Here is a 25,002-nt window from a genome sequence, read left to right on the forward strand (position 1 = left end):
TTTTCTTGTACCACTGACATCTGACTATCGAGGTCCTGAACTCGCATTCTAATTCCGAACAATAGTTCGTATGGGCTGAAACCTTTTAGAGAATTTCTTGGCATGTTGTTAAGACTAGTCTGGACACTTATTAAATGTTTGACCCACCCAGCGCCTGAACCTAATACCTTCGCTGTTATAGATTGCTTTATGTCACGGTTTTTTCTTTCTACCACACTATTCCCTTCGGGGTGCGACGGACAAGAATACCGCAACCCAATTCCCATGCTGGCCATGGCCTCCTTATAAGCTCGAGAGCTGAAAGCAGGACCCTGGTCAGAATGGAACGTGGTAATTGCGTATATGCCGATATTGACTCGCAAATCTTTTATAACCGTTCTAGCGTCAGCCGAGCGCTGGAGGCCTCATTTTTTAAGTGCTTTTCGTCTTAATGGTGTACACTGGGACGCGCTTCTCTTCTTTGATTGCGCAGATAGACCGCCTTATGCTGTCTAGAAGGGATCCTGAAACTACACTGGCCTGTTCGTTTCTGCGATCTCGTTTGCAGTTTTCACAATTTTGAGCAAAACATTGAATATCTATACTCATTCCTGGCCACCAGTACTCTGATTGTAATTCTTTCAGAGAGGCTTTGATTGTTTGGTGTTTTAGACCCAACCCCATGTGTGCTTCCAGTAAGAGGAAGCCCCTCCTGCTCCTGTTTGGAATTACTCTGTCCCCCACTCCAGGGATTCGAGCAAAAGGAACGGAGTTTGCATCGATTATGTATGCATAATTGAGTGGATAGTTCACGGGTAGTGCTGCACAGTCGCCTTTTACGGTCGTTTTTACTGCTAGCATGGTTTCCCCGTCTATGTACTTATCTGTACGCTTTTTTGTGGCTACGGAAGCCGGTTTAGTTGCTTCCGCGGTGGCTGTATTAGCCAATGAATTCCCTGCAACGTGAACGCCATCACGTTGAAGACTCTGTGCGTGAATCACGTGAGTCTTTTGTAGTTCTTTGTGTAAAAGAGCTACTTGTTCCCAAAGCATTTTATGCTTTATTGTGGCACCTGTGTCATCTTTGTAGTCGTTTTCGATCCAACTCTGCAGTTTATTGTTGTAAGAATTGACGCAAAAATGAGAATCGCACACGATAAGTGTCGGGAATTCGCGTTCTGCATTTTCGAGCGCCATCTTTAAAGATCTGATTTCAGTTCTCTGAACCGAACAGTTTCTCACAGATTCAGTTTTTGTTACTTTCGGTCTGAATTTACCGCACAGCCAACGACCTTTAATGATCGCACATGCTGCATCGTAGGATTTTCTCTCTACGTTGAAATGCTGTACAAAGCTATCTGTATAGATTATACAGGCGTATTGTGGGAGAGGCAGAATTTCGATTGGCAGAGGATATTCTTCTTCATATTCTAAATCATTCAGTTCTTTGTATTGCGGGGCGAAATAGTATTTCACGTCTTCCGCTCCTAGAGAATCTATGCACTGTATCCATTTCGGATCCAATGACACTGTAGGCAGGTTTACTGGGCTGAATAGCGCCTCGAAGGCGGATTCCGCTGTGAGGATATTAATCCTTTTGCCGTGTGCTAGTTCTCTTTCATTTGCTAATGCGATTTGCACTGCGTTCACAGTTCTTTCTGTGTGACTGAATGTTTTTCTGCTTGTGTGTACAAGTGGGATTTAATTGAAATTGGTACCTTTTCTCCCTCATTAGAGGTTAGGTACGTGAATCCGCATCTTCCTGGGATGACTCGGATTACAAGATCGATCGTGTTGTCACGTGTATCTAATTTTGTTTTTGCTAACATGTCTGTTTGCAGTGATCTCAAAATTTCTGTGTGTTTTTGAGTCCAATTGATTTGTTTAAAATCAGGTTTAATTAGTTCGTAGAGAGGTTTAACCCTCTCTGCGTAATTTAGGATGTAAGTTCTTCCGAAATTCAGAAAACATAGTATGGATTGTAAATTCTTCCGCGTTTTTGGAGCTTGGAGTACAGCGCACTTCTCTAAGAAGTTGTCCGCTAGGCTTTTCCCTTCACTTGATAATTCGTACCCTAAAAATAGTACTGTCAGATGGGCAATTCGGGACTTTTTAAAGTTGAATTTGTAACCCTCTGCTGCGAACCCAAGTATAATGGTGTTCACTCTTTTCAAGTGAGTATCCAAGTCGTCGTCTGTGAGATAAATATCATCTACGTAAGACAATGCTTCATCATCATAGATTTGTAGTAACTCTGTTACCCTAGCTGAGAATAGTCCTGGGCTGTTCTTGAACCCCTGTGGGAGTCGACAGAATTTTTTCTGCGACCCAAATGCGGAGAAAGCGGTCAAATATCTGCTTTCTGGTGCAATGTTTTGACAAAAGAAACCATTAGAAATGTCTAATGTCGTTTTATATTTTTTCCTAACTATGTTATTCATTAGGGCTGCACTATGCGAGTTTTGTACTGCAAAAGTTTTGCAACATGTATTAAGGTGTCTGTAGTCCAAAACTAGACGATATGAATTGTCTGGCTTGGAGACAGGAAACAAAGGATTGTTCATTTGAGAGGTGCATGTTTCAATCACCCCCTGGTACTCAAGTTGATCTAAGATCTCCCTGACTTGTTTTTTAGCTTCTTGCTTTATGGGATACTGCCGTTGGGCAGTTGGTTCATTTTTTAATTGGATTTTGTGAGGAGGTGAATCCTCATCCCATCCTACATGATTTTTATATAATGCAGGTGCCTGGGCTACTGCCCATTTCCTTGCATATGTGTATTTTTTGTGAATCGGTATGTGATTCGAGAAGGCAGGCATAATCACTTCTTCGCCACGAGGGCACTCCCTGACAAACTCTGGGGGCCAATCTTTTTCAGCTAACAGAATATCATAGCCTTTTGAGAGCTTATCCCAAAATAGACCCTTAATTTTCCTAGTCTTATCACCCTCTATACGCAATGTTATTTCGTATATTTTATGGGGCTTGCTAAGTCTGGCGTCGACAGTTTCCACCTGAATGTATTCATTCGTGTCCACTGTCTCCAGATGACTCATCAAGATCTTGCGCGCTATACTGATTTCTGCTGCACTGTCCAACATTGTCAATGCCCACTCCCCGTTTTTCAACTGTGTCCTCAGTATTCTCGGCATGGTTGATTACCCTAATACTGGCTACCTTCTTTTTAGGAAATTGAGATTTCTTATTTTGAGCAGGTTCCTTGTCTTTGGACTTGGTGTGCTCTCCTGGGTCTGACCGTCCTCTTCTTTCCGAATTCTGTGGAAAAGATCGAGAGGGACGTGTATCAATACTTTGATATCTATCAGGTTTTTTTATATTATCCCTATTTCTAAGGTTATATCTTTTCTCAGAGGGCTCCCGTTGGGGAGACTGGCGTTCTCGAGTCGGAGTTCTTTTCCTCCGTCGAGGAGACCTTCCTCTGGACTGGAAAACTTTTTCCTTGGGAGTGGATTGTTTATTTCCATCCCAGTTCTTTTTAGGAGTGTTTAAATTATTTTTAATAAATAATTTTTCAGGATTTTCGAGCAGTTGGGGCTTAACTGGTTTCCCACCCAAGCTGTCTCTACCTAATTCTTCATAGCATTTTTCTATGATTTTTGCTAGCTCAACAGGATCTTTTACATCTGTTTCCTTCAACTTCTGGCGGATCGCCACAGATGCTGCTTCTCCCTTTATGTTGGCTAATAATATAGCCGTGACCTGCTTGAAGTCTTTCAGTAATTTCATACCTAGATTTAAAGCGGGCTCTGGACCGAATTCATTTTGAATCTGTTTTAGCACTTCTGGTATTACCGCCATAGACGGAACACCGTGTGTTTTTGTGTAGATGGAAGCAAAGACTGTACCCCAAGTGTCGCAGTCCTCCACGTGTGGTGCGATTCCCATAGGAAGGCAGATGGTCAAGATTCTGTGTTTCTCTATAGGGGTAGTATCAGGAAATACTGCCTCTATTTGAGTGATTTTCTGTGCTAACCAGAAAGGAATTTGTTCCCGTTTTACGGGTGTTTTACCAAGACATGACTGTATGTTCTGTGGTGTAATTTTATTTGTGTTCCCCTGATGAGGGGTCAGCTGTGGTACATTAACAGCTTGTTGGACTGTTGCAGTCCGCAGTACATATTGGACTAATTGCCTATGTATTTTAATTAGTGTTTTGAGCTGCGCTAACAGCTCTTCCTTAGACATTTTTACAATGTCAGGATGTGGTGTGTAGCTGGCTAGAACCGGCCACGTGGCTCCTGGTCTACCTAGTGGACCGAGCCTAGTAATGTGATCAGTATGTTTTAGGGCGCCATTAAACCAGAGCAGGTGCTCTTGAAATTTAAGTGGGATTTCAATCTCCTCGAAAGGAGCATACTCTCCCGGAGGTTCCTCTATTTTGTAATAGTGAAACTCTTTTGTTATAGCGTTTACCGCTGGAAAGTTTATCCATGAATAGAATACTTCTGTCTGCCGATACTCGTGAGCCTCTATCACGAAAATTACTGTACCACCTTGTGGTGTCAGTCCGTTTTCTATAAGTTTTAACGTTATAGATCTTCTTAAGTGGACCGGGATGATAATAGCATCCGGGTCTGTGTATTCGGGACCTTGCTGAGTCGCATCTGCTGCGGCCCCAGAGGTTCCGTTTTCTGGCATTGTAAAAATGCGAGATTTGCAGAGTAGGTCTCCAAGGAGACAAAGATTAGGTGCACAATATTTTGGAACACTGTATCCTTCAACGTTGAATAAACCAGAGCTTTACATAGGAATCTCTTCCTACTAAGGTCGGGCGGATTTTAACCTTTCACCCACTCCAGACGTCTATTGGAGTATTTACGGGAGAAAGGGGTGTGAAATATGCACGACTGAGTTACCCTACAAGTCTTGCATTAGTTTATCGCCTTACCAAACGTTGGGCGCCATGTAGTGTAGTTCCTAGTTTCCCACTAGGCCCTGCGCATTGGAATAACATAAACAGTAGTATCGACGTGGAACTGCTTATATTCAAGGCCTCCACTGACTATGCTAAACTTAATTGGGTTGTGTTACCAACTAGCTCAGAGGTCACTGGAAACTTTCTTCTCTGCATAGGAAGTGATCAGCTTCCTTGGCACAGACAAGAAGGGATTCAGTTTTCCAACAACCGTGCAACATGACAACTTTGCTCCTCAGATCAAGAGTCGATCTCTAGGGTCGTGTGAAACAATAGACATAGATTTCACTCAGTCAGTCTAGTGCAGTTTACTTTCACGAGATGTAGAGAATAGAGAGACGGGCGTGTATCAATAAAGGGTTAACATTTATTGAACAGTCTTTCTTCTCGTACAAGAGAAATGTATTGCCACAATTGCAATAATTGTTATTATAAAAAGTACGTACAGTAAGATAAGTATTGCGAAATAGAACTGTAAAAGCATTGATATGGTTTCTTAGCCATACAATGATTTAAAAGTAATAAAACATATATACAGTCATATATACATTAGGCTAACATACTCAACTGGTGCTTCTAACTAAGCCTACCCCAGTGTGCCTGACCTAAGCCTAACACGTGAAAGGGGAGTAAGTAAGTAGCTTTAAGTTAAGTTGGTTTTGCCAAGGTTTGTTTCAAGAATTCTCGTCTAAGGGTTTAGTCAACACCATACATCTGAATAGAATGATGGAGGATTGGTATCTCCTTCAGGGGTCTCTCTCGATATCCCAGTCACCCGCGAGGGTAAACCGGAAGTGCCGGGACTGGATTTCTCTGCACGAGAAAGGCAGCGGCTGCTCTTCAGCGCGTCGAGGAAGGAGGGGGGACAGCGTCCGCGGGCAGCTGGAATCTGCTGGATGTCTTCGCAGAGGACGGCTGCTCAGCTCCTTAAGCGTACTGCACCATAGGTCGCGCTTTAGCGGCGATAATGGTATCAGCAGCTTCACCACCACAGGATAGCAGGCTGCAGCGACAGAGTGCTAGATTTACCAACACAGGGTCATGCAGGCAGCCAGCATCAGCAACAGTAGCTTGCAGCTCACAGCTCACATTGCTTAAGGCACCGTTGGTAATATTTATACCTGACAGGTGCCGGGTTTGACGCAAGTTTGCTGGACATAAGACGTCAATTAAAGATGTCACTAGGAAGTGATAGTTATCAGTTGCTCATTAGAGTTCCATTACTAATCAAAACATAGCAAGCGGGGATTTCCAGGTTTGCTACGTTTTTATCTTGTTGAAGAACTCGGAGTGTTATCTAGGAATATCAGATAGTGACTACTGCTCTGTCATTGCACTAATTGGTCGCAAAGGAAGTGGCAGAGGGAACTATGCTGGAATGTGGCTCTGTTCGTGTGAGGCCAGAGATGACTTTTCAGAAAATCGCACTTGAACGGTTATGCCAATATAGGGAATAAATGGATTTATAGCCGAATAGGGGAATAAGGTCACAGTATCGATCAGGAACCTAGATAAACACGCAACAATGCCTACGATCGGCCGGGCTACACCAATTGGTAGCGCCCCGCGCTAGGTTGACCAGATGGGGAGCGAGAGCTTTTTCTGTTGCCGCTCCTCAGCTTTGGAACTCCCTTCCGGTGGAGATCAAAACCTTACCCTCCATCGACCTGTTTAAAAAGGCCCTTAAAACCTGGTACTTCATCAGAGCCTACCAATGAGATACTGCTGTCTGACCTGGCTAGTTCCTTTATTTGATGTAGGCGCCTTGACGCCCATTGGGCTAAGTTAGAGCGGTATAAGACACAATTCATTCATTGATTCCCCAACTGATCAAAAACTTCTCAAATTCCTCAGACACAAATTGGGGGCCATTATCGGTTACAATTTCCACAGGAGACCCCTCCCTCCGGAAGATGTCTTCACAAAAAGTCATCACAACACTTGACTTTACCTCTCTTACAAATGCAACTTCAGGCCACTTTGAAAAATAATCAACCATGACAATGGCATATTTCTCACTCACATTCAAATTTTCACAAGGGCCACAAATGTCAATGGCTATTTTGTCCCAAGGGCGTTTCGGCAAAGGTGAGGGACTTATAGTTGTCTCCTGTGTCATATGCAATTGGTTGCTGCATGCGCAAGCGATATAATTCCGCACATGCCTCTCAATATGGCTGTCCACTCCTAGCCACCCAAAATCTTCCCTGATTCTACTTTTCATAGCCGACATCCAAGCGTGCCCTCCGTTCATGAGCGTCAACAACCTTTCCCTAGGTGCAGAGGGCACCACTAAATGACTACCTCTCCTCACAACACCTTCAATAACCACCAATTCGGACCAGATCAATTGAAATGATTCCAAGTCTTTGTCCAACTCCCACCCTTGCTTTTGGCACAACGCCTCCACCAGCTTCACACATATATTATCCTCAGCTACAGCCAATTTCCGCTCTTCCTTGCCAAAAGCACTGCACACATCCTTCACCTCTGCAACCAGTGCTTAATTGAAACTCCTTCAATTTATTTTTTGACACACAATGAAAATGTCTTGACATGCAAACCGTTTGTGTGTCACCAATGCTTAACTTCATTAGTAACATACTGTGAGAATGCATTGACTTGCAAACGATGTGCATGCCACCAATGCACAGTTTCTTTAGTAACACACCGTGAGAATGCCTTGCTATCTTCACGATGAGGTGTGCACATCACCTCTAAGGGTAGCGCACACTCAGCACATGGCTCAGCCTTCAGGTCGAATGGATGTACTTTCAACGTCAAGCACAAGGAATAGTCCGTTGTGAGCAATTGTTGCAGGACACCCTGTATGTACTCCCTCCAAGATGGCGGCACACTCTCAAACGTGCGTGTTGCGGTAGCACACACAACGCAGAGATGGACAGGCACTTGTCCTAAATGTCTTGTTGCCAGTAGCCCCTAAAATGGTGGCATGCTCTTCACTAAGCGTATTGTGGCACAACATTCAACGCCGGACGTACTGATGTGATCAATCATGGTCTAGGTGCCGTTCTCATGCAAGCTCAGAAGGGCAAGGAAAGGATAGTAGCCTTTGCCTCTCGCACGTTAAGAGGAGCTGAGCACACCTATTCCATGGTAGAAAAGGAAGCTTTGGCTTGTTGGTGGGAGGTACAATATTTTCGTATTTATGTGTGGGGTAAAAAATTTCAATTACGCACTGATCACAAACTGTTGGTAGATTTATTTTTAATAAAGAGTGCAGGTAAAGCCTTTCCCAGAATTGCAAAATGGCTTTATCGCCTTCAGGAGTACATGTTTGAGGTGAAGAATGTACCAGGTGCAAAAATGTTTACGCCGATTGTCTAGGTTACCATTGGTGTGGGGGCAGTGTAAGGAGGAAGATGAAGGTATGGTGGCAGAGGTTAAGGATGTGTGCAGTGCCATTGGTGAGGAAGAGTGGAAATTGGCTGAAGCTGAGGATAATATATGTGTGAAGCTGGTGGAGGCGTTGCGCCATAAACAAGGGTGGAATTTGGACAAAGACTTGGAATCATTCAAATTGATCTGGTCTGAATTGGAGGTTATTGAGGGTGTTGTAAGAAGAGGTAGTTGGTTATTGGTGCACACTGCACTTAGGGAAATGTTGTTGAAGCTCACGCACAAAGGGCACGGTGGAATATCGGCTATGACAAGGAGAATCAGGGAAGATTTCTGGTGGCCAGGAATGGACAGCCAAATTGAGAGGTATGTGCGGGATTGTATCGCTTACGCATTCAGCGACAAATCACATACGACACAGGAGACGACTGTGAGAAGTTGGCCCGATATGCAACGTTCGCTATTCTAGCGACCGCTATGTATAGTTCCAACGACCCTTATGGTGTTTGGTTGTAAGTCAACCTATAGACCAGCTATCCTAGTAGCGTGGATACGAGCAGTCTAAGGCTAAAGACTCGAGAGGGCACGTTAAGCTAGCTGTTTACCACACATGTACCCCTTGAACACCCAGTGAAAGGACACCACACAAGTGTTATGAAAATAAACAGGATATTTATTAAGAATCACAACAGCCCTGTACTCTTGACGAGGACAGGGTACTAAGCACAAACCAAATCTCTTTAGCAAATACTTCAAGTGCACAATTAAAACAAGTGTCCGAGGACACGGAAAGATTAAGGTCTCGGGCGGACCCGATAAGGCAAGTCGGAAGCGAGGGACTCAGGACCCTAGAGTAAGGAGGCTATGCAGGCACCGAAATGCTGAGTTACCTAGCCACGAGGGCTGCGGCTGCACAAGTCTTACAGGCGTCGGGGTCTTCGCTGACGAGCCAGGAGCCGGAAGAAAAGGAGTTGCTGGCCGGCGACCAGTGCTGAATAGTTCGTAGAGATCCAAGCCTGGATCAGAGAGTGTTGATACCTGAAAGCAGAGGGGACCAAGTTCGTACTACTAGCCAGTAGTCAGAGGGTACCAGGAAGGCACCGGTTGGCCGTCACCTCGACCAGGTGAGTGGGCGACGCTAGGCTCTGCAGTCTCACGGACCAGGAGGCGTTGTCGGCGACCACGGTGGAGGTGCGAGCTGTCCCACGAAGGATGATGCTGTCGGCGTCGCTGGGCCCAGGATGGGGCAACAAGCCTTGGCAGATCTCAGGGCCACGTGGTGGGCCTAAGATGGCGTCTTGAGTGGACCAGGAGGGTCCGGGGTGCTTCTCGCAAAGATGGAAGCAAGGGCCAGTCTGGAGCAACCAGACCAGCAGTGATGATTCTCGGATGTCGTCACAGAAGGGCACAAGCCAGCGGCTAGTGACCAGACAACAGGCTGAGCAGCGAGCAGAAGGGCCCCACGCAGATCGTGGAGATGCTGGGAGACTGTACTTCGGTGCTGGAGCGGCTCAGGGTCGGGGCTTCTCGGACCCCAGAGCACTCACCAGAGAGTTACCTCGATGGTCGTGCTGGTTTTAAGAGCGTGCAGGTTCTGATGATGGCCGGTCCCTCGAGGTCTCGTCGCACCCACAGATCACAGCTGAGCTGATGACGTGGGTAGAGGTCAGAGGTGCCAGGGAAGCCGGTTCTCGTCCAGCTGGGCCGTCGGATTCCTTGAGGAAGGACTTACAGCAAACCGCAGAGTTCTTAGTTGGTGCCCGCTGATGCAGGGTGACTACTCCTTAGTCACAAGGGAGAAATCTTGAGAAGAGTCTTGAATGTCCTTTCGTAGAAAGTAGTTCTTGAATCAAAGATGATCTAATTTGGAAGGGTCCCCGCTCCGGTCTTTATTCTAAAGAAAGGGGTGGGTACATGACTAGGTCCTGCCCTAAGGGTGGGACCAGGAAGGGGGGTAGTTACACCCCTCTCCCCTGCCGGACTTTCCCCAGGCCAGGGCTGTCGCCCCTGGAACTGGTTCTAACCGGCAGATGCGTAGTGAGCACCGGGGTGCCACTCCGCAGTCACCTTCTCGCCAAAGCCCTACCTACCCAGAATACACAAACCCTGTCTCGGACGGTGCGAACACCGCCCTCGACAGGAAACCCTTTGTCCGAGCGCTCCTCGCTGGAAGGACTCCCAGCAGCAGGAGGCCAGACTCGTGTCTGTGGTGGCAGCATCCATTTTGTGGAGCTGAGGCTTCAGTTAACTTTAACCGGGGTTCACAGTTACGTACATGTCGTGTCCCTCTAGAAGGGTGGGATGCTAACCTCATCGCCAGAATTGGTGAGAGGGCAGCACCCCGATTCGTATGACACCTTACTCGACATGCCTTGATAACGCGACACCGGAGTTACCAATATGGTACGTGTTATCATGGAACAGCCATTGGGTCTTGATTCCGCAAGCTGCAACCGGGCTCGGCTCGGGCCTGAACCTAGCTCACACGAGCCCACGCACTCTGCCTTCAGGATTGTTAAGGCCTGCCATAGGAGTGACTGATAGGAACTCGGGTGCCCATTGTATGGTTAGATATAGTGCTACTATACCTAAAGCGAAGGGTGGTTACACGTCTTCGCCCCAGCTGTCGTGCAGCCAGTTGTGTCAAATTTAGGAGGCCAGCCAGGGGTGTCATAATACATGCTTCAGCCCCTGGCGGCCCTGGATACACCTATGCCCTGCGTTACGGGGTCTGATAGGGTGGCCCAGTACCAATTGGTAAATGCACCTAGGGTACATATCGTAATTTAGAAAGAGAACAGCCAGGCTGTGGGTCTGATTAGCAGGCCCACAGCCAGAGAAAGTCGTAAACCAGTGAAACAAAAGCAAAAAATCTGGGTGATCATAGGATTGCAGACCCTACTCTCCTACATGACCCCCCCCCCAAACGTCGGAACAATAAGCTAACCTTGACCAGGTGAGTCTTCTTGTTCTAAGTGGAAATATCTGGAGAGCCCATCGGCATTGCCATGATCAGTACCAGGTCTATGTTCCACTGTAAAGTCCATCCCCTGTAGGGAAATGGACCACCTAAGCAGTTTGGGGTTTTCACCCTTCATCTGATTTAGCCACAAGAGGGGCTTATGGTCGGTCTGAATCTTGAAGTGAGTGCCAAACAAGTATGGCCTCAGCTTCTTCAGGGCCCAAACCACAGCAAAGGCCTCCCTCTCAATAGCTGACCAATTCTTCTCTCTGGGGGTCAGCCTTCTGCTTATAAAAGCAATGGGCTGGTCTTGACCATCAAAATTCAGTTGAGAAAGAACAGCTCCCACACCCAACTCAGAAGCATCTGTTTGGACAATGAATGGTTTGGAGTAGTCCGGACTCTTGAGGATAGGCGCCGTGCACATGGCCTGCTTTAGGTCATCGAATGCTTTTTGACAGCTCGCTGTCCACTGAACTTTTTTTGGCATTTTCTTACTTGTCAGTTCGTTTAATGGTGTCACAATTGAACCATAGTTCCTGACAAACTTCCTATAGTAACCAGTCAGGCCCAAGAAAGCTCGAACCTGAGTCTGGGTGGTTGGAGGAGCCCAGTCCCTGATTGACTGTATCTTGCTCTCCAGTGGCTGAACCTGACCTCCACCTACAAGGTGGCCCAGGTATACAACCTGTGTCTGCCCTATCTGGCACTTGGTGGCCTTGATAGTGAGACCTGCTGCTTGCAGCGCCTCTAACGTCTTCCGCAGGTGGACCAGGTGATCCTCCCAGGTGGAGCTAAAGACAGCAATATCGTCAAGATACGCCGCACAGAAGTCATCCAGCCCGGTAAGGACTTGATTCACCAACCGTTGGAAGGTGGCAGGTGCATTTTTCAGACCGAAGGGCATCACCACGAACTGATAATGCCCACCAGGGGTTGAAAATGCGGTTTTAGGCTTGGCGTCCTCAGCTAACCTGATTTGCCAATACCCAGCTGTCAGGTCAAACGTACTTAAGTAGTTGGCCGAAGCCAATCTATCGATAAGCTCGTCTGCCCTTGGTATTGGATGGGCGTCAGTCTTAGTGACTGCATTGAGACCCCTGTAGTCTACGCAAAACCTCATCTCTCTCTTACCACCCTGGGTGTGAGGTTTCGGCACTAGAACTACGGGACTAGCCCAAGGGCTATCCGAGGGTTCAATGACTCCCAGCTCCAACATTTTCTGCACTTCACTCTTGATGCAGTCTCTAACGTGATCAGGCTGCCTGTAGATTTTACTCTTGACGGGCAAGCTGTCACCAGTGTCAACCTCATGGGTGCACCAATCGGTCTGACTGGGTGTTAGAGAAAACATATGTCTGAACGACTGAGGAACCTGTTTACAGTCGCTCTGTTGATGTTCGGAGAGGCTGCCACAAAAGACAACACCATCTACCGAGCCATCGTCAGGATTCTGATTGAGCAGGTCGGGGAGAGGGTCACTCTCCTCTTCCTGTCCCTCATCTAGGGCCATGAGCAAACTCATGTCCTTCCTGTCGACATATGCTTTTAGCCTGTTGACATGAAGCACCCTGTGGGGGCTCCGGGGAGTTCCCAGGTCGACCAGGTAGGTGACCTCTCCCTTTTTCTCCAGGATGGTGTAGGGCCCGGACCATTTGTCCTTGAGTGCTGCTGGGGCCACTGGCTCCAACACCCACACCTTCTGTCCGGGCTGGTAAACAGTCAAGACAGCCTTTTGGTCATGCCAAGCTTTTTGGAGTTCTTGGCTGGCCTTAAGGTTTTCAGATGCCTTTTCCATGTATTCAGCCATCCGCGAGCGGAGGCCAAGCACATAGTCCACTATGTTGGCTGCAGGCTTTTTGAGAGGTCTCTCCCATCCTTCCTTCACCAAACACAGGGGTCCCCTTACAGGATGCCCGTACAAAAGTTCAAAAGGGCTGTAGCCAACCCCCTTCTGCGGGACTTCTCTGTAGGCGAACAAGAGGCAGGGGATCAGGACGTCCCATCTACGCCGAAGCTTTTCCGGTAGTCCATGAATCATCCCTTTTAGGGTCCTGTTGAATCTCTCAACAAGCCCATTGCATTGTGGATGATAGGGTGTAGTGAACTTGTAGTTAACACCACATTCCTTCCACATAGCAGTTAAGTAGCTCGACATAAAGTTTGCACCTCTGTCGGAGACGACCTCCTTAGGGAAGCCCACTCTGGAGAACACTCCAACTAGGGCTCTTGCCACAACAGGTGCTGTAGTGGTCCTAAGGGGAATAGCTTCAGGATACCTGGTGGCATGATCCACTACCACCAGTATAAACTTGTGCCCTGATGCTGTAGGTGGTTCCATGGGACCGACGATGTCGATCCCCACCCGTTCAAAGGGCACCCCCACCACAGGCATTGGTATAAGGGGGGCCTTTGTCGTGCCACCTGACTTACCACTGGCTTGGCAAGTGACACAGGAGCGGCAAAACTCCTTGGTATCTTCGTTCATGTGAGGCCAGTGAAAGTGTGAGACAAGCCTGTCCCACGTTTTCGTCTGGCCTAAGTGACCTGCTAAGGGAATCTCGTGGGCCAAGGTAAGTAGGAAACCACGCTGAGACAAGGGTACGACCAGCCTCCTGGTCATGCCAGGCTTGGGGTCTCTTGACTCAGTGTACAGGAGTCCATCTTCCCAGTATACCTTGTGGGTACCTGTGGCGTTCCCAGCAGCCTCAGCAGCAGCCTGCTGTCTGAGGGGTTCAAGAGAAGGGCAGTCTAACTGGTCCTTCCCCAGGTCTTCCCTTGAGGGTCCCCCTGAACCCAAGAATTCAACTTGATCAAGTTCGAATTCCCTAGGCTCAGTTTCCCTCAACTCCTGTAGGTCAGCCTCCTCTGAGACTTGATCCTCGACCTGGGGCAAGGGGGAAGGCGCAGCCTTAACCCTACCGCTCTTTTTCTTGGGAGGTGTCTGGTCCGTTGTTCCAGGATCCAGCACCTGTTCAGTGGGGCATTTCCTGACCTGTGACCTAGTCACAGCGAACACATGTGCTGGCAACCCTAACATTTCCATGTGAGTCCGGTGTTCCACTTCTGACCATTGTGACGACTCCAGATCATTGCCCAACAAACAATCCACTGGGAGGTCTGGACTAACTACAACCTTCTTTTGGCCAGTTACCCCTCCCCAGGAGAAAGCTACAATTGCCATACTGTGATTGGTAGTGACATTGCTTGCATTGGTCACCAGGAATTCTGTACCTGGCATGATCTGTCCAGGGTCCACAAAGTTAGGCGTCACCATGGTGACGCTGGCACAAGTGTCCCTATAGGCCTGAGCCATCTTTCCATTTATGAAAGGCGTCTGTCGGTATTTGCCCAAAGTATTGGGGCTTACGTCAGGGGATACGTCCGCGTCCCCTGTACTGACAAGGACAGCCTGAGTGAGTGTGCCAACTAAGTTGTCACGCCCCTCAGAACCCAGGGTTAACCCTACTAAACCCTTGGGAGGCGCACTACCACTGCTGACTGTACTAGGGGGCACAGGTGCCTTAGGGGCTGCAGTGGCAGGAGTCTGCCCTCCTCCTTTCTTGGTGCACTCACTAAACCAGTGAGATTTACTTTTACAGTACTGGCACCATCTTTTGGATTGGCCTTCTTTCTTCTTTTGGGGAGCCTGACCCCCACCCTCTTTGGGTTGTTGGGGACCTGTCGAAGACTTCTGGTCATTTTGTTCCCCTTTAGAATCTTTACCCTTCTGGCCTGCTTTCTTCTGACCACCTTGATTCTGGCCCTGGTTCTGTTTAACTCTTGTACGAACCCATCTGTCTGCCTTCTTTCCCAATTCTTGGGGAGAGGTCAGATCCGAGTCGACAAGATGCTGATGCAACAACTGGTTCTGACAATTGTTTAAAATTTGTTCTCTCATCATCAAATTATACAATCCTTGATAATCAGTAACCTTACTGCCCAGCAACCAGCCCTCAAAAGCCTTAGTGGCGCAATCGACAAAATCAGACCAATCTTGAGACTGCGTTTTCTGGGTATCCCTGAACAGCACCCTGTACTGCTCAGTGGTTAGGCCGAACCCTTCAACGAGTGTATTTTTCAAGATTTGGTAATTGTTAGCATCCTCCACCCTTGTGGTGAGGAGCTTGTCTCTTCCTTTTCCTTCAAAGGAGAGCCACAAGATAGCTGCCCACTGACTCTGGGGAACACCCTGCACAGTGCAGGCCCTCTCCAAAGCAGTAATCCATTTGTGGATGTCGTCCCCTTGTTTAAAGGGGGGCACTATCTTACCAAGGTGTTTCGTATCGAAACTCTTTTCCCTATTACTAGGTACATTGCTGCCACCAGTGGGGACTGCCCCACTTAACTGTTGCTCTCTAGCAAAGGCAAGCCTCTCTTTGGCCAGGGCCAGTTCTTCCCTTTCGATCCTCAGATTAGCTGCCCTTTCCTTAGCTTCGTACACTCTCCTCTGAGGGGACGTCATCCCTCTTTGAGAAGAGTTGTGAGAGCCATTGGTTTGAAGGGATCTGCCAGAGTCTCTTGACAGAGATCGGGCTCGTCCATTCCCAATGTTAAGCTGACCTGATAGTGGCCCCAGGGGTCCCCCAGTACCGCTATCATGTTTGCTTAAGTTGGACCTGCTTAGTCTGACGACTTCTACCTGTCCCTTATCTGCCTCATCCCCAGAGAGATCCTCATCCTCATCCTCCTCCACATCTTTGTTCTCAGTTGCGAGGTGGATGAGGTCAGGATCGTCTCGGGTTCCCTCGAGGGGAGGCATGTCTCCTTCTGGATTAGAAGAGCTACGAAGTTTCTCAGCTCTTCTGGCATCATAAGTCTCCAAGAGACCAATCAGAAAGGACGTTGTGGGGTTAGACCCCTGCTGAATCTTCCTGGAGTGACACAGTCGTCTTAACTCCTTGAAGCTCAGCACAGTATATCCTGAAGGGATGACCTGTGGAGGGTCAACTGACACAAGGGGAGACCCAGAGTTTCCTCCTTTGTCCGACATACTGTTTCTAGTGTGGTGTAAGTGATGCACCTACCTACACTACGTGTTTACCTACCGTACCCTTGCTAAGAGTTGTAGCCAAGGTGTGCTAAGCCTTGAGGAGCTACAACAGCTGGTTCAGTAGAACTCAGAGTATTCTAAGCTTTTAGTTATATGTACTAACAGTACTTGTGCGATCTTTCAACAAGATATTCTTAGGATACGTGTGGTAAAACAACAGCAAGCTCAAATCCCAACCGCTGCTCACCAATGTGAGAAGTTGGCCCGATATGCAACGTTCGCTATTCTAGCGACCGCTATGTATCGTTCCAACGACCCTTATGGTGTTTGGTTGTAAGTCAACCTATAGACCAGCTATCCTAGTAGCGTGGATACGAGCAGTCTAAGGCTAAAGACTCGAGAGGGCGCGTTAAGCTAGCTGTTTACCACACATGTACCCCTTGAACACCCAGTGAAAGGACACCACACAAGTGTTATGAAAATAAACAGGATATTTATTAAGAATCACAACAGCCCTGTACTCTTGACGAGGACAGGGTACTAAGCACAAACCAAATCTCTTTAGCAAATACTTCAAGTGCACAATTAAAACAAGTGTCCGAGGACACGGAAAGATTAAGGTCTCGGGCGGACCCGATAAGGCAAGTCGGAAGCGAGGGACTCAGGACCCTAGAGTAAGGAGGCTATGCAGGCACCGAAATGCCGAGTTACCTAGCCACGAGGGCTGCGGCTGCACAAGTCTTACAGGCGTCGGGGTCTTCGCTGACGAGCCAGGAGCCGGAAGAAAAGGAGTTGCTGGCCGGCGACCAGTGCTGAATAGTTCGTAGAGATCCAAGCCTGGATCAGAGAGTGTTGATACCTGAAAGCAGAGGGGACCAAGTTCGTACTACTAGCCAGTAGTCAGAGGGTACCAGGAAGGCACCGGTTGGCCGTCACCTCGACCAGGTGAGTGGGCGACGCTAGGCTCTGCAGTCTCACGGACCAGGAGGCGTTGTCGGCGACCACGGTGGAGGTGCGAGCTGTCCCACGAAGGATGATGCTGTCGGCGTCGCTGGGCGCAGGATGGGGCAACAAGCCTTGGCAGATCTCAGGGCCACGTGGTGGGCCTAAGATGGCGTCTTGAGTGGACCAGGAGGGTCCGGGGTGCTTCTCGCAAAGATGGAAGCAAGGGCCAGTCTGGAGCAACCAGACCAGCAGTGATGATTCTCGGATGTCGTCACAGAAGGGCACAAGCCAGCGGCTAGTGACCAGACAACAGGCTGAGCAGCGAGCAGAAGGGCCCCACGCAGATCGTGGAGATGCTGGGAGACTGTACTTCGGTGCTGGAGCGGCTCAGGGTCGGGGCTTCTCGGACCCCAGAGCACTCACCAGAGAGTTACCTCGATGGTCGTGCTGGTTTTAAGAGCGTGCAGGTTCTGATGATGGCCGGTCCCTCGAGGTCTCGTCGCACCCACAGATCACAGCTGAGCTGATGACGTGGGTAGAGGTCAGAGGTGCCAGGGAAGCCGGTTCTCGTCGAGCTGGGCCGTCGGATTCCTTGAGGAAGGACTTACAGCAAACCGCAGAGTTCTTAGTTGGTGCCCGCTGATGCAGGGTGACTACTCCTTAGTCACAAGGGAGAAATCTTGAGAAGAGTCTTGAATGTCCTTTCGTAGAAAGTAGTTCTTGAATCAAAGATGATCTAATTTGGAAGGGTCCCCGCTCCGGTCTTTATTCTAAAGAAAGGGGTGGGTACATGACTAGGTCCTGCCCTAAGGGTGGGACCAGGAAGGGGGGTAGTTACACCCCTCTCCCCTGCCGGACTTTCCCCAGGCCAGGGCTGTCGCCCCTGGAACTGGTTCTAACCGGCAGATGCGTAGTGAGCACCGGGGTGCCACTCCGCAGTCACCTTCTCGCCAAAGCCCTACCTACCCAGAATACACAAACCCTGTCTCGGACGGTGCGAACACCGCCCTCGACAGGAAACCCTTTGTCCGAGCGCTCCTCGCTGGAAGGACTCCCAGCAGCAGGAGGCCAGACTCGTGTCTGTGGTGGCAGCATCCATTTTGTGGAGCTGAGGCTTCAGTTAACTTTAACCGGGGTTCACAGTTACGTACATGTCGTGTCCCTCTAGAAGGGTGGGATGCTAACCTCATCGCCAGAATTGGTGAGAGGGCAGCACCCCGATTCGTATGACACCTTACTCGACATGCCTTGATAACGCGACACCGGAGTTACCGATATGGTACGCGTTATCATGGAACAGCCATTGGGTCTTGATTCCGCAAGCTGCAACCGGGCTCGGCTCGGGCCTGAACCTAGCTCACACGAGCCCACGCACTCTGCCTTCAGGATTGTTAAGGCCTGCCATAGGAGTGACTGATAGGAACTCGGGTGCCCATTGTATGGTTAGATATAGTGCTACTATACCTAAAGCGAAGGGTGGTTACACGTCTTCGCCCCAGCTGTCGTGCAGCCAGTTGTGTCAAATTTAGGAGGCCAGCCAGGGGTGTCATAATACATGCTTCAGCCCCTGGCGGCCCTGGATACACCTATGCCCTGCGTTACGGGGTCTGATAAGGTGGCCCAGTACCAATTGGTAAATGCACCTAGGGTACATATCGTAATTTAGAAAGAGAACAGCCAGGCTGTGGGTCTGATTAGCAGGCCCACAGCCAGAGAAAGTCGTAAACCAGTGAAACAAAAGCAAAAAATCTGGGTGATCATAGGATTGCAGACCCTACTCTCCTACAACGACTATAAGTCCCTCACCTTTGCCGAAACGCCCGTGGGACAAAACAGATATTGACATTTGTGGGCCTTTTGAACATCTTAATGTGAGTAAGAAATATGCCATCGTCATGGTTGATTATTTTTCAAAGTGGCCTGAGATTGCGTTTATTAGAGAGGTAAAGTCAAGTGTTGTAATAAATAATAATCCACATTTGTAAAGCGCAAACAATCACCCATAAAGGTCTCTAGGCGCTAGGGGCCGTCGGGAAGATTAAGAAAGCTTTTGCCCAGAGTCACATGGTGCTGGGTTAATCTGCCACCGGCGCCGGGGATCGAACCGTGATCCCCAGATTCCGGAGTCAGTTGCCTTGTGATTACTTTTTGTGAGGACATCTTCCGGAGGCAGGGGTATCCTGCGGAAATTATAACAGACAATGGCCCACAATTTGTGTCTGAGAAATTTGAGAAGTTTTTGATCATTTGGGGAATCAAGCATACCTAAACTCCAGTGTACCATCCCAGGGGAAATGGTTTGGTTGAACAGTTTAACAGAGTGTTGGTGGAGTGCATTCAACTGGCGTATGGGGGCAACATAAGCTGGAAACGTTAAGTCAAAGACATGTTGTGGAATTACAGGACCACTCCCTATTCAGTGACCAAGGAGACACGTTTCAGTTTGCTTAAAGAGAGGGTGCCGTGCACTGTAGTTGTCCCGGCAAGGATGAACAGAGCGAGAAGACGGAATGTGAATCTTAAGCTCCCTCAAAACAGAGTGAATTAGTATAAAAAGGCATATTGTCAGAGACACAACAGGAAAATCATAAAGCCTGGGAAACGGTTTGAGCTAGGCATGTTTGTGGCGGTGTTTCAAGGTGACCGTGTAAGGAACGGTTTTTCGAGGTGGTCTTGTCCCAAGTAAGTGATGGATGTAAAAGGAAACAGTGTGAAGTTGTCTGATGGTAAATGGTAGAATACCAGAAAAGTATCCGTGTGCAGTGCTACTGAACAAGCAGAGTAGTTGAGGTCTCAAGGCTGTGTGGGTATTAGTGCATTCACCGCTAAACGTAGCGCACACTCAGCACACGGCACAGCCTACGGGTCGGATGGCTGTACGCTCAACGTCGAGTGCAAGGAATAGTCCGTTGTGAACAATTGTAGCAGGACACCCGGTACGTACTCCCTCCATGATGGCGGCACGCTCTCAAACGTGTGTGCTGCTGTAACACACACCACACAGAGATGGACTGGCACTTGTACCAAAACGTCTTGTTGCCAGTCCCCCTAAGAGGGCGGCATGTTCTTCACTAAGCGTGTTGCAGCACAACGTTCAACCCCGGACGTCATCCAACCTGCACCCGCCAGACATCATCTAACCTGCACGCGCATTGACCAGCTCGAGCACCATGTGGAGTGAGAGACTTTGCACACGAGTCAACGACAGTTGGATAAACAGGTAAAATGCCGCTTTCACGCCGCTTGTAGTAAAAAACACACAGGTACCATGTGAACTCCACTCCACACGTTTACCTGCGCAAGGCAGTCTTCAGTCTAGCCGCTTCCTAGTCCCACGAACCACTATGCTCACCGTCGAGATTAAGGGTCAAACCAAAAATATGCCAGTATCTTTCAGCAGACTTCCGCAACACGTCCCTGGGGTTTTAGGGTCCTTATCCCATCTTCGTTGCTAGTTTTGGAGACAGGACCCCTAAGTATTGATTACATAAAGATATATTGAGTGGGGTGAAACGACCCTTGATCTAAGACAAGCAGCTTCCTCTGGCAACTGCTCCTACTCCCACATCCCAGAACACTTTCAGTATGGAGGAGCAGGTTGACAGGGAACGCTAAACATTCCATACACATAGTAAAATACATCATTACAATGTGTGAACATAACACCCCTTCTATGTAGCTATTTTTCATGTCACATTGCAACATGACAAAAATTTTCAAGCCAAGCTAATCCTCAGTGGCAGAACAAGGTGAGAGAACTGGTCTTTCTGAACCTAATAAATGCAAAAGCTATATGAAATTCAATTGATTGTGACTGTGAATATTATGTTTTATGTTATGAGCATTTGATACAGTGAAGATAGCTCACTCCAACAGGAATATCTCAGCGCTATAACCTAATAGGCAGAGGGGTGAGTAGTAGGCTAACTGAGGAAAGGAGACAAATGGCTAAAACAGACAGGTTTTAAAAACATTTTTTAAAAGACTAACTAAAATTCAGATAGAAACAAATATGAAAGGGCAACTTATTCCAGTAGTAAGGTGTAATGTAAGAAAAAGACAGTCCTCCATTTTGAGTAGTTCGTATGCTATGGGTGTGGCTGGTACAGAGCCAGATGATCTCAGTTTCCTTGCTGGCTGGTAAAACATGACTTTTGTCCGAAGGTAGACTGGGCCCTCACTGTACAAAGCTCTATGTGCGTGGCAAAGGAGCTTATAAATACAGCGCTTCCTGACAGGTGGCCAATGAAGAGATCTCAAAACCAGGCCTGTTGAGGTGCCAGATGGAAGATGGCAGACTAAATGGGCGGCCGTGTTCTGGACCACTTGTAAGGGCCATGTAAGGGGCTTATCTACGGCAACCAGAAGAGCATTACCATAGTCAAGGTGACTGGTTGTGAAAGCCTGAATAATTGGTCTTTCCACAGTTGAGAGAGAGCCAGAAGAAGACCTTTCTAAGCAAGCGAAACATTCCAAAACAATTATTGCAAATGGCAGTAATTTTACTTGCCATGTTAAGCTTGTCATCCAGCAGAATGCCAATGTAACAGGACGGCATGGAGAAGTGCCTATTGTTGTGTTGAAATATATCATATTTTGAGTAACAGAGCTGCACTAAGTTCACAATTCACCATGGTCAGGCTCTTGTTCCTCAGAAAAGACCTTCCATTGTGTACATGACAGTAAGGGCACAATTTCGACCACACGGATGGAGATTTGCCGACAATTAATAGTTCCGTTTTTTCGCCGTTAAGGCATAGACAGTTATTGTCCATCCATAGTGCTACTAAAGACAGGCAGAAGGTGGCGGCATCTTCCGTATGGTCGAGTGACAACTTGATCATCAGTTGGGTGTCGTTGGCATGGGTCACTATATCCACCCCAAAAGCTTCAACTATGTGAGCCAGGGGTTCCATATAAAGGTTGAACAGGGTTGGGCTTAGGCTGGAGCCCTGTGGGACCCCATGTCTCAGCTTCCGGAGGGAGGATGTGAAAGGGGGACAGTGCATCTGGAAGCTTATGTTAGCTAGGAAGGATTTTAACCAGGCGAGGGCAGGTCCCTCTACTCCTATGTCAGAGAGGCGAGACAGCAGCGTTGTGTGCAGTACGGTGTCAAATGCTTCACTGAGGTCTAATAAAATCAACGCTGCTGTCTGTCCTTCGTCTGCCATTTGTCTGAGACACTCAGTGGAATAAAGGACGGCAGACTCTAGGAAGAGATATATTAGGGTTATTAACTGAGAAGATAATCTTTAGACACCACATCATTGAAATTTTGAGTGAGGTTTAGGATCATTCAGTAGCGTATGGGGTTTTTATGATGGTAAGCGTTCACTCTACTAATCGTTTCACCTTGCATTTTTCTTTTTATAATATTTTTAACAAACAAATATTTAGAGAAAAAGACCACCAACCTCATTAAATAGTGTTGTTCCTGGAAGAATAAACGCTTGGAATGGGTCAAAAATAAGATTCCGCTCTTCAAAGTCCTTTATATCCAATGCTAAAGGTCTGTTAGTTGTGATTTTATTATTTGGTGAAATGAGGATCTCTTTCAAATACTCCTAAAATAAGAGAATACAAATCAATTTAGAGATGGTGCATCAAGTAGGAATATGTAGGTGTAAATACAGTTTTACTGGCATTTAAATGAATTAACCAACAAAGAACGACCTGGAAATAACCCCACATCATTCTCCTCTCATCACAATAACTGTGCGGCCTTCCCACCCCACAACTCCCTCTCCAACCTCCATCTTCCACCTATTGTAGTCCAAAGTGGAAACAACCATATCACGTTGGATTAGAGAATCAAGTTCAATGGGGACAACCGTCCAGTTTATCCTGTTATTTTTAAGCAGCATCTCTAGTTTAGAGTTTTTTTTAAATATGAAATATCCTAATACTCTTGGTGTATTGTAATTCCCTGAAATCTTTAGCAAAGAATTCCAACATTGAACCCCACACTTTTGTCTTTTTCTCTGCTTTGGGCTGTTTCCATCCCTAGAATTCACCAGAGGTGTTCAATTCACCTGCTCTCTGTGGGGGTCGCCAGTTTGTCCCAATCTGATAGAAATGCTTCTTCCACTACAAGAAACAGATGAGAAATAAGTGGACTTTTCTTGTCATAGAGTGGGTAAATCTCTTTGTCTGGTCATCCCAAAAGCACCACCTCACAGTCAAATCTTGGCCTGGTATTTTCTCAATTGTGGTGAGCACAGAGTCCCAAAGAGGGCTATATCTGGGGGCAAGACCAGCACTCTGCGCTGCCCTGGTGACCCATCCATGCTAATCTTACTGGTGTGTATTGCCATTTATAAAGTATTTTTAGCATGGTTTCCCTTCCCCTAGCTTGGGTGGTAAAAATATTCATACAGATGAGAATATTGTCCCATTGTTTCTAGTCAAGGGTTATCAGCAGTTCTCATTACCTGATGAGCGGGAATTTGGGCTTCTCTGCCGTCGACTAGATTTTAGCATTTTTGTAGAAATGGGAAGTAGCATGCTGGTCTCCCGTATGTGGTCTGCTGCATAATAGCAGAGGTCGGGGACCGCCCACCCCTCTAGGTGTGGCCATAGAGTTCATTGGAGTCTAGCTATCCTCTCCTTCCTACCTTGCCAAACAAATAAAGAGCAGCGCGAATGGAGCTCATGGGATGTGTAGGGAAAGATTATGCTCTTGTGATCTGTAGGGAAAGCGTTTGGAATATGTAAAGGGTCTTTTGAAGACCGGGCATTATTAGGGCCCCTTAAATTCAAACCTCTATATGAGATAGCTGAGTCTGCCCATTTAAACGGAGTTAATTGCTGGCGCTGTTCAATGCATCTCATAGGAGCTGAGACATTGACATTTTTTATTTGTTAACGTTAATTGGAAACCCAGATACCTGTTTGCAGGTATTAAGCTCTGTCATAACATACAACATGTAGGGGAGAATGTAGTGGGTCAGTCCATGAGAGTAGAGTATCATCCACAAACATGGTACGTTTTATGTCTTGGGTGGCAAGCCTAATCTCCGTAATTTGAGGTTTAGTTCTAGTTTGCTATACCAGGTGTTGGAGAGTCAGGGCATAAAGAACAGGTGACGTGGGCACCCCTGCCTAGTACCTCTTTCAATAGATTACCACTGGTAATGCAGAGCATTTACCCTGCTTCTAGCTCTTGAATTATGACAGCCAGAGAGAAGCCAATTTCTGAAGCCCTCTCATCCGCAATGTAGCAGCCATAAAGCCACAGTCAACCCTGATGAGAATGTTCTCTCCATTCAAGATGACTAGGATGGAGTATTTGTTCCTCTTCCTGACTATATCTAGCAGGTGAATTGCTTTTTGGGGTTGTCACATGTTTGACAGTCTTCGATGAAACTGGATGTATCAACTTATGCCAGTATATCCTGTAACCACAAGGTGTTGATCGAAGTGAAGATTTTAAAATCAATATTGAGGAGGGAAATTGGTCTGTGAAAACTAGACGTATTTCTTGTCCAGTTTGAAAATAAAATATATCATTGACCCAGCCATAGTAGGAGTTGCTGTTACCTCTTGGATCATTTCCTTATATACTTTATATAACATGGACAGTAAAGGAGCGCTAAAGCTTTTTGTGAAAAGCAGCTGTAAATCTGCTGGGGCCCGGGACTTTTAAGGGGAGTAGTTTGTCTAGGGCAGTGAGAATTTCTTCCTTCACCAGGGGTGTTTGGAGTTTGTCTCTATCACTGGGTCTGAGTGTGGGTAAATTAGCCACTATCGGGTATTTTTCTCTCCCCTGGGGTCTGTCTCCTCTTTTGTGCATAGTTGTTTGGAAAAACTGTGAAAGCACTCTGCCTT

At 47.5% G+C, this 25,002-nt stretch overlaps 1 protein-coding gene across 1 annotated transcript in view; it reads right to left on the bottom strand.

The window, feature by feature from the left end:
- KIAA0825 (KIAA0825 ortholog) overlaps positions 1 to 25,002 on the bottom strand; it is a 2,177,598-nt gene that overhangs the window by 758,343 nt on the left and 1,394,253 nt on the right. Inside the window, exon 18 of the mRNA XM_086960919.1 lies at positions 22,590 to 22,739. Coding sequence (XP_086817045.1) covers positions 22,590 to 22,739 — 150 coding nt within the window. The remainder of the gene's footprint in view (positions 1 to 22,589; positions 22,740 to 25,002) is intronic.

Source organism: Lissotriton vulgaris, chromosome 3_1, assembly GCF_964263255.1.
Source record: "Lissotriton vulgaris chromosome 3_1, aLisVul1.2, whole genome shotgun sequence".
In the NCBI taxonomy this organism is placed as follows: Eukaryota; Metazoa; Chordata; class Amphibia; order Caudata; family Salamandridae; genus Lissotriton; species Lissotriton vulgaris.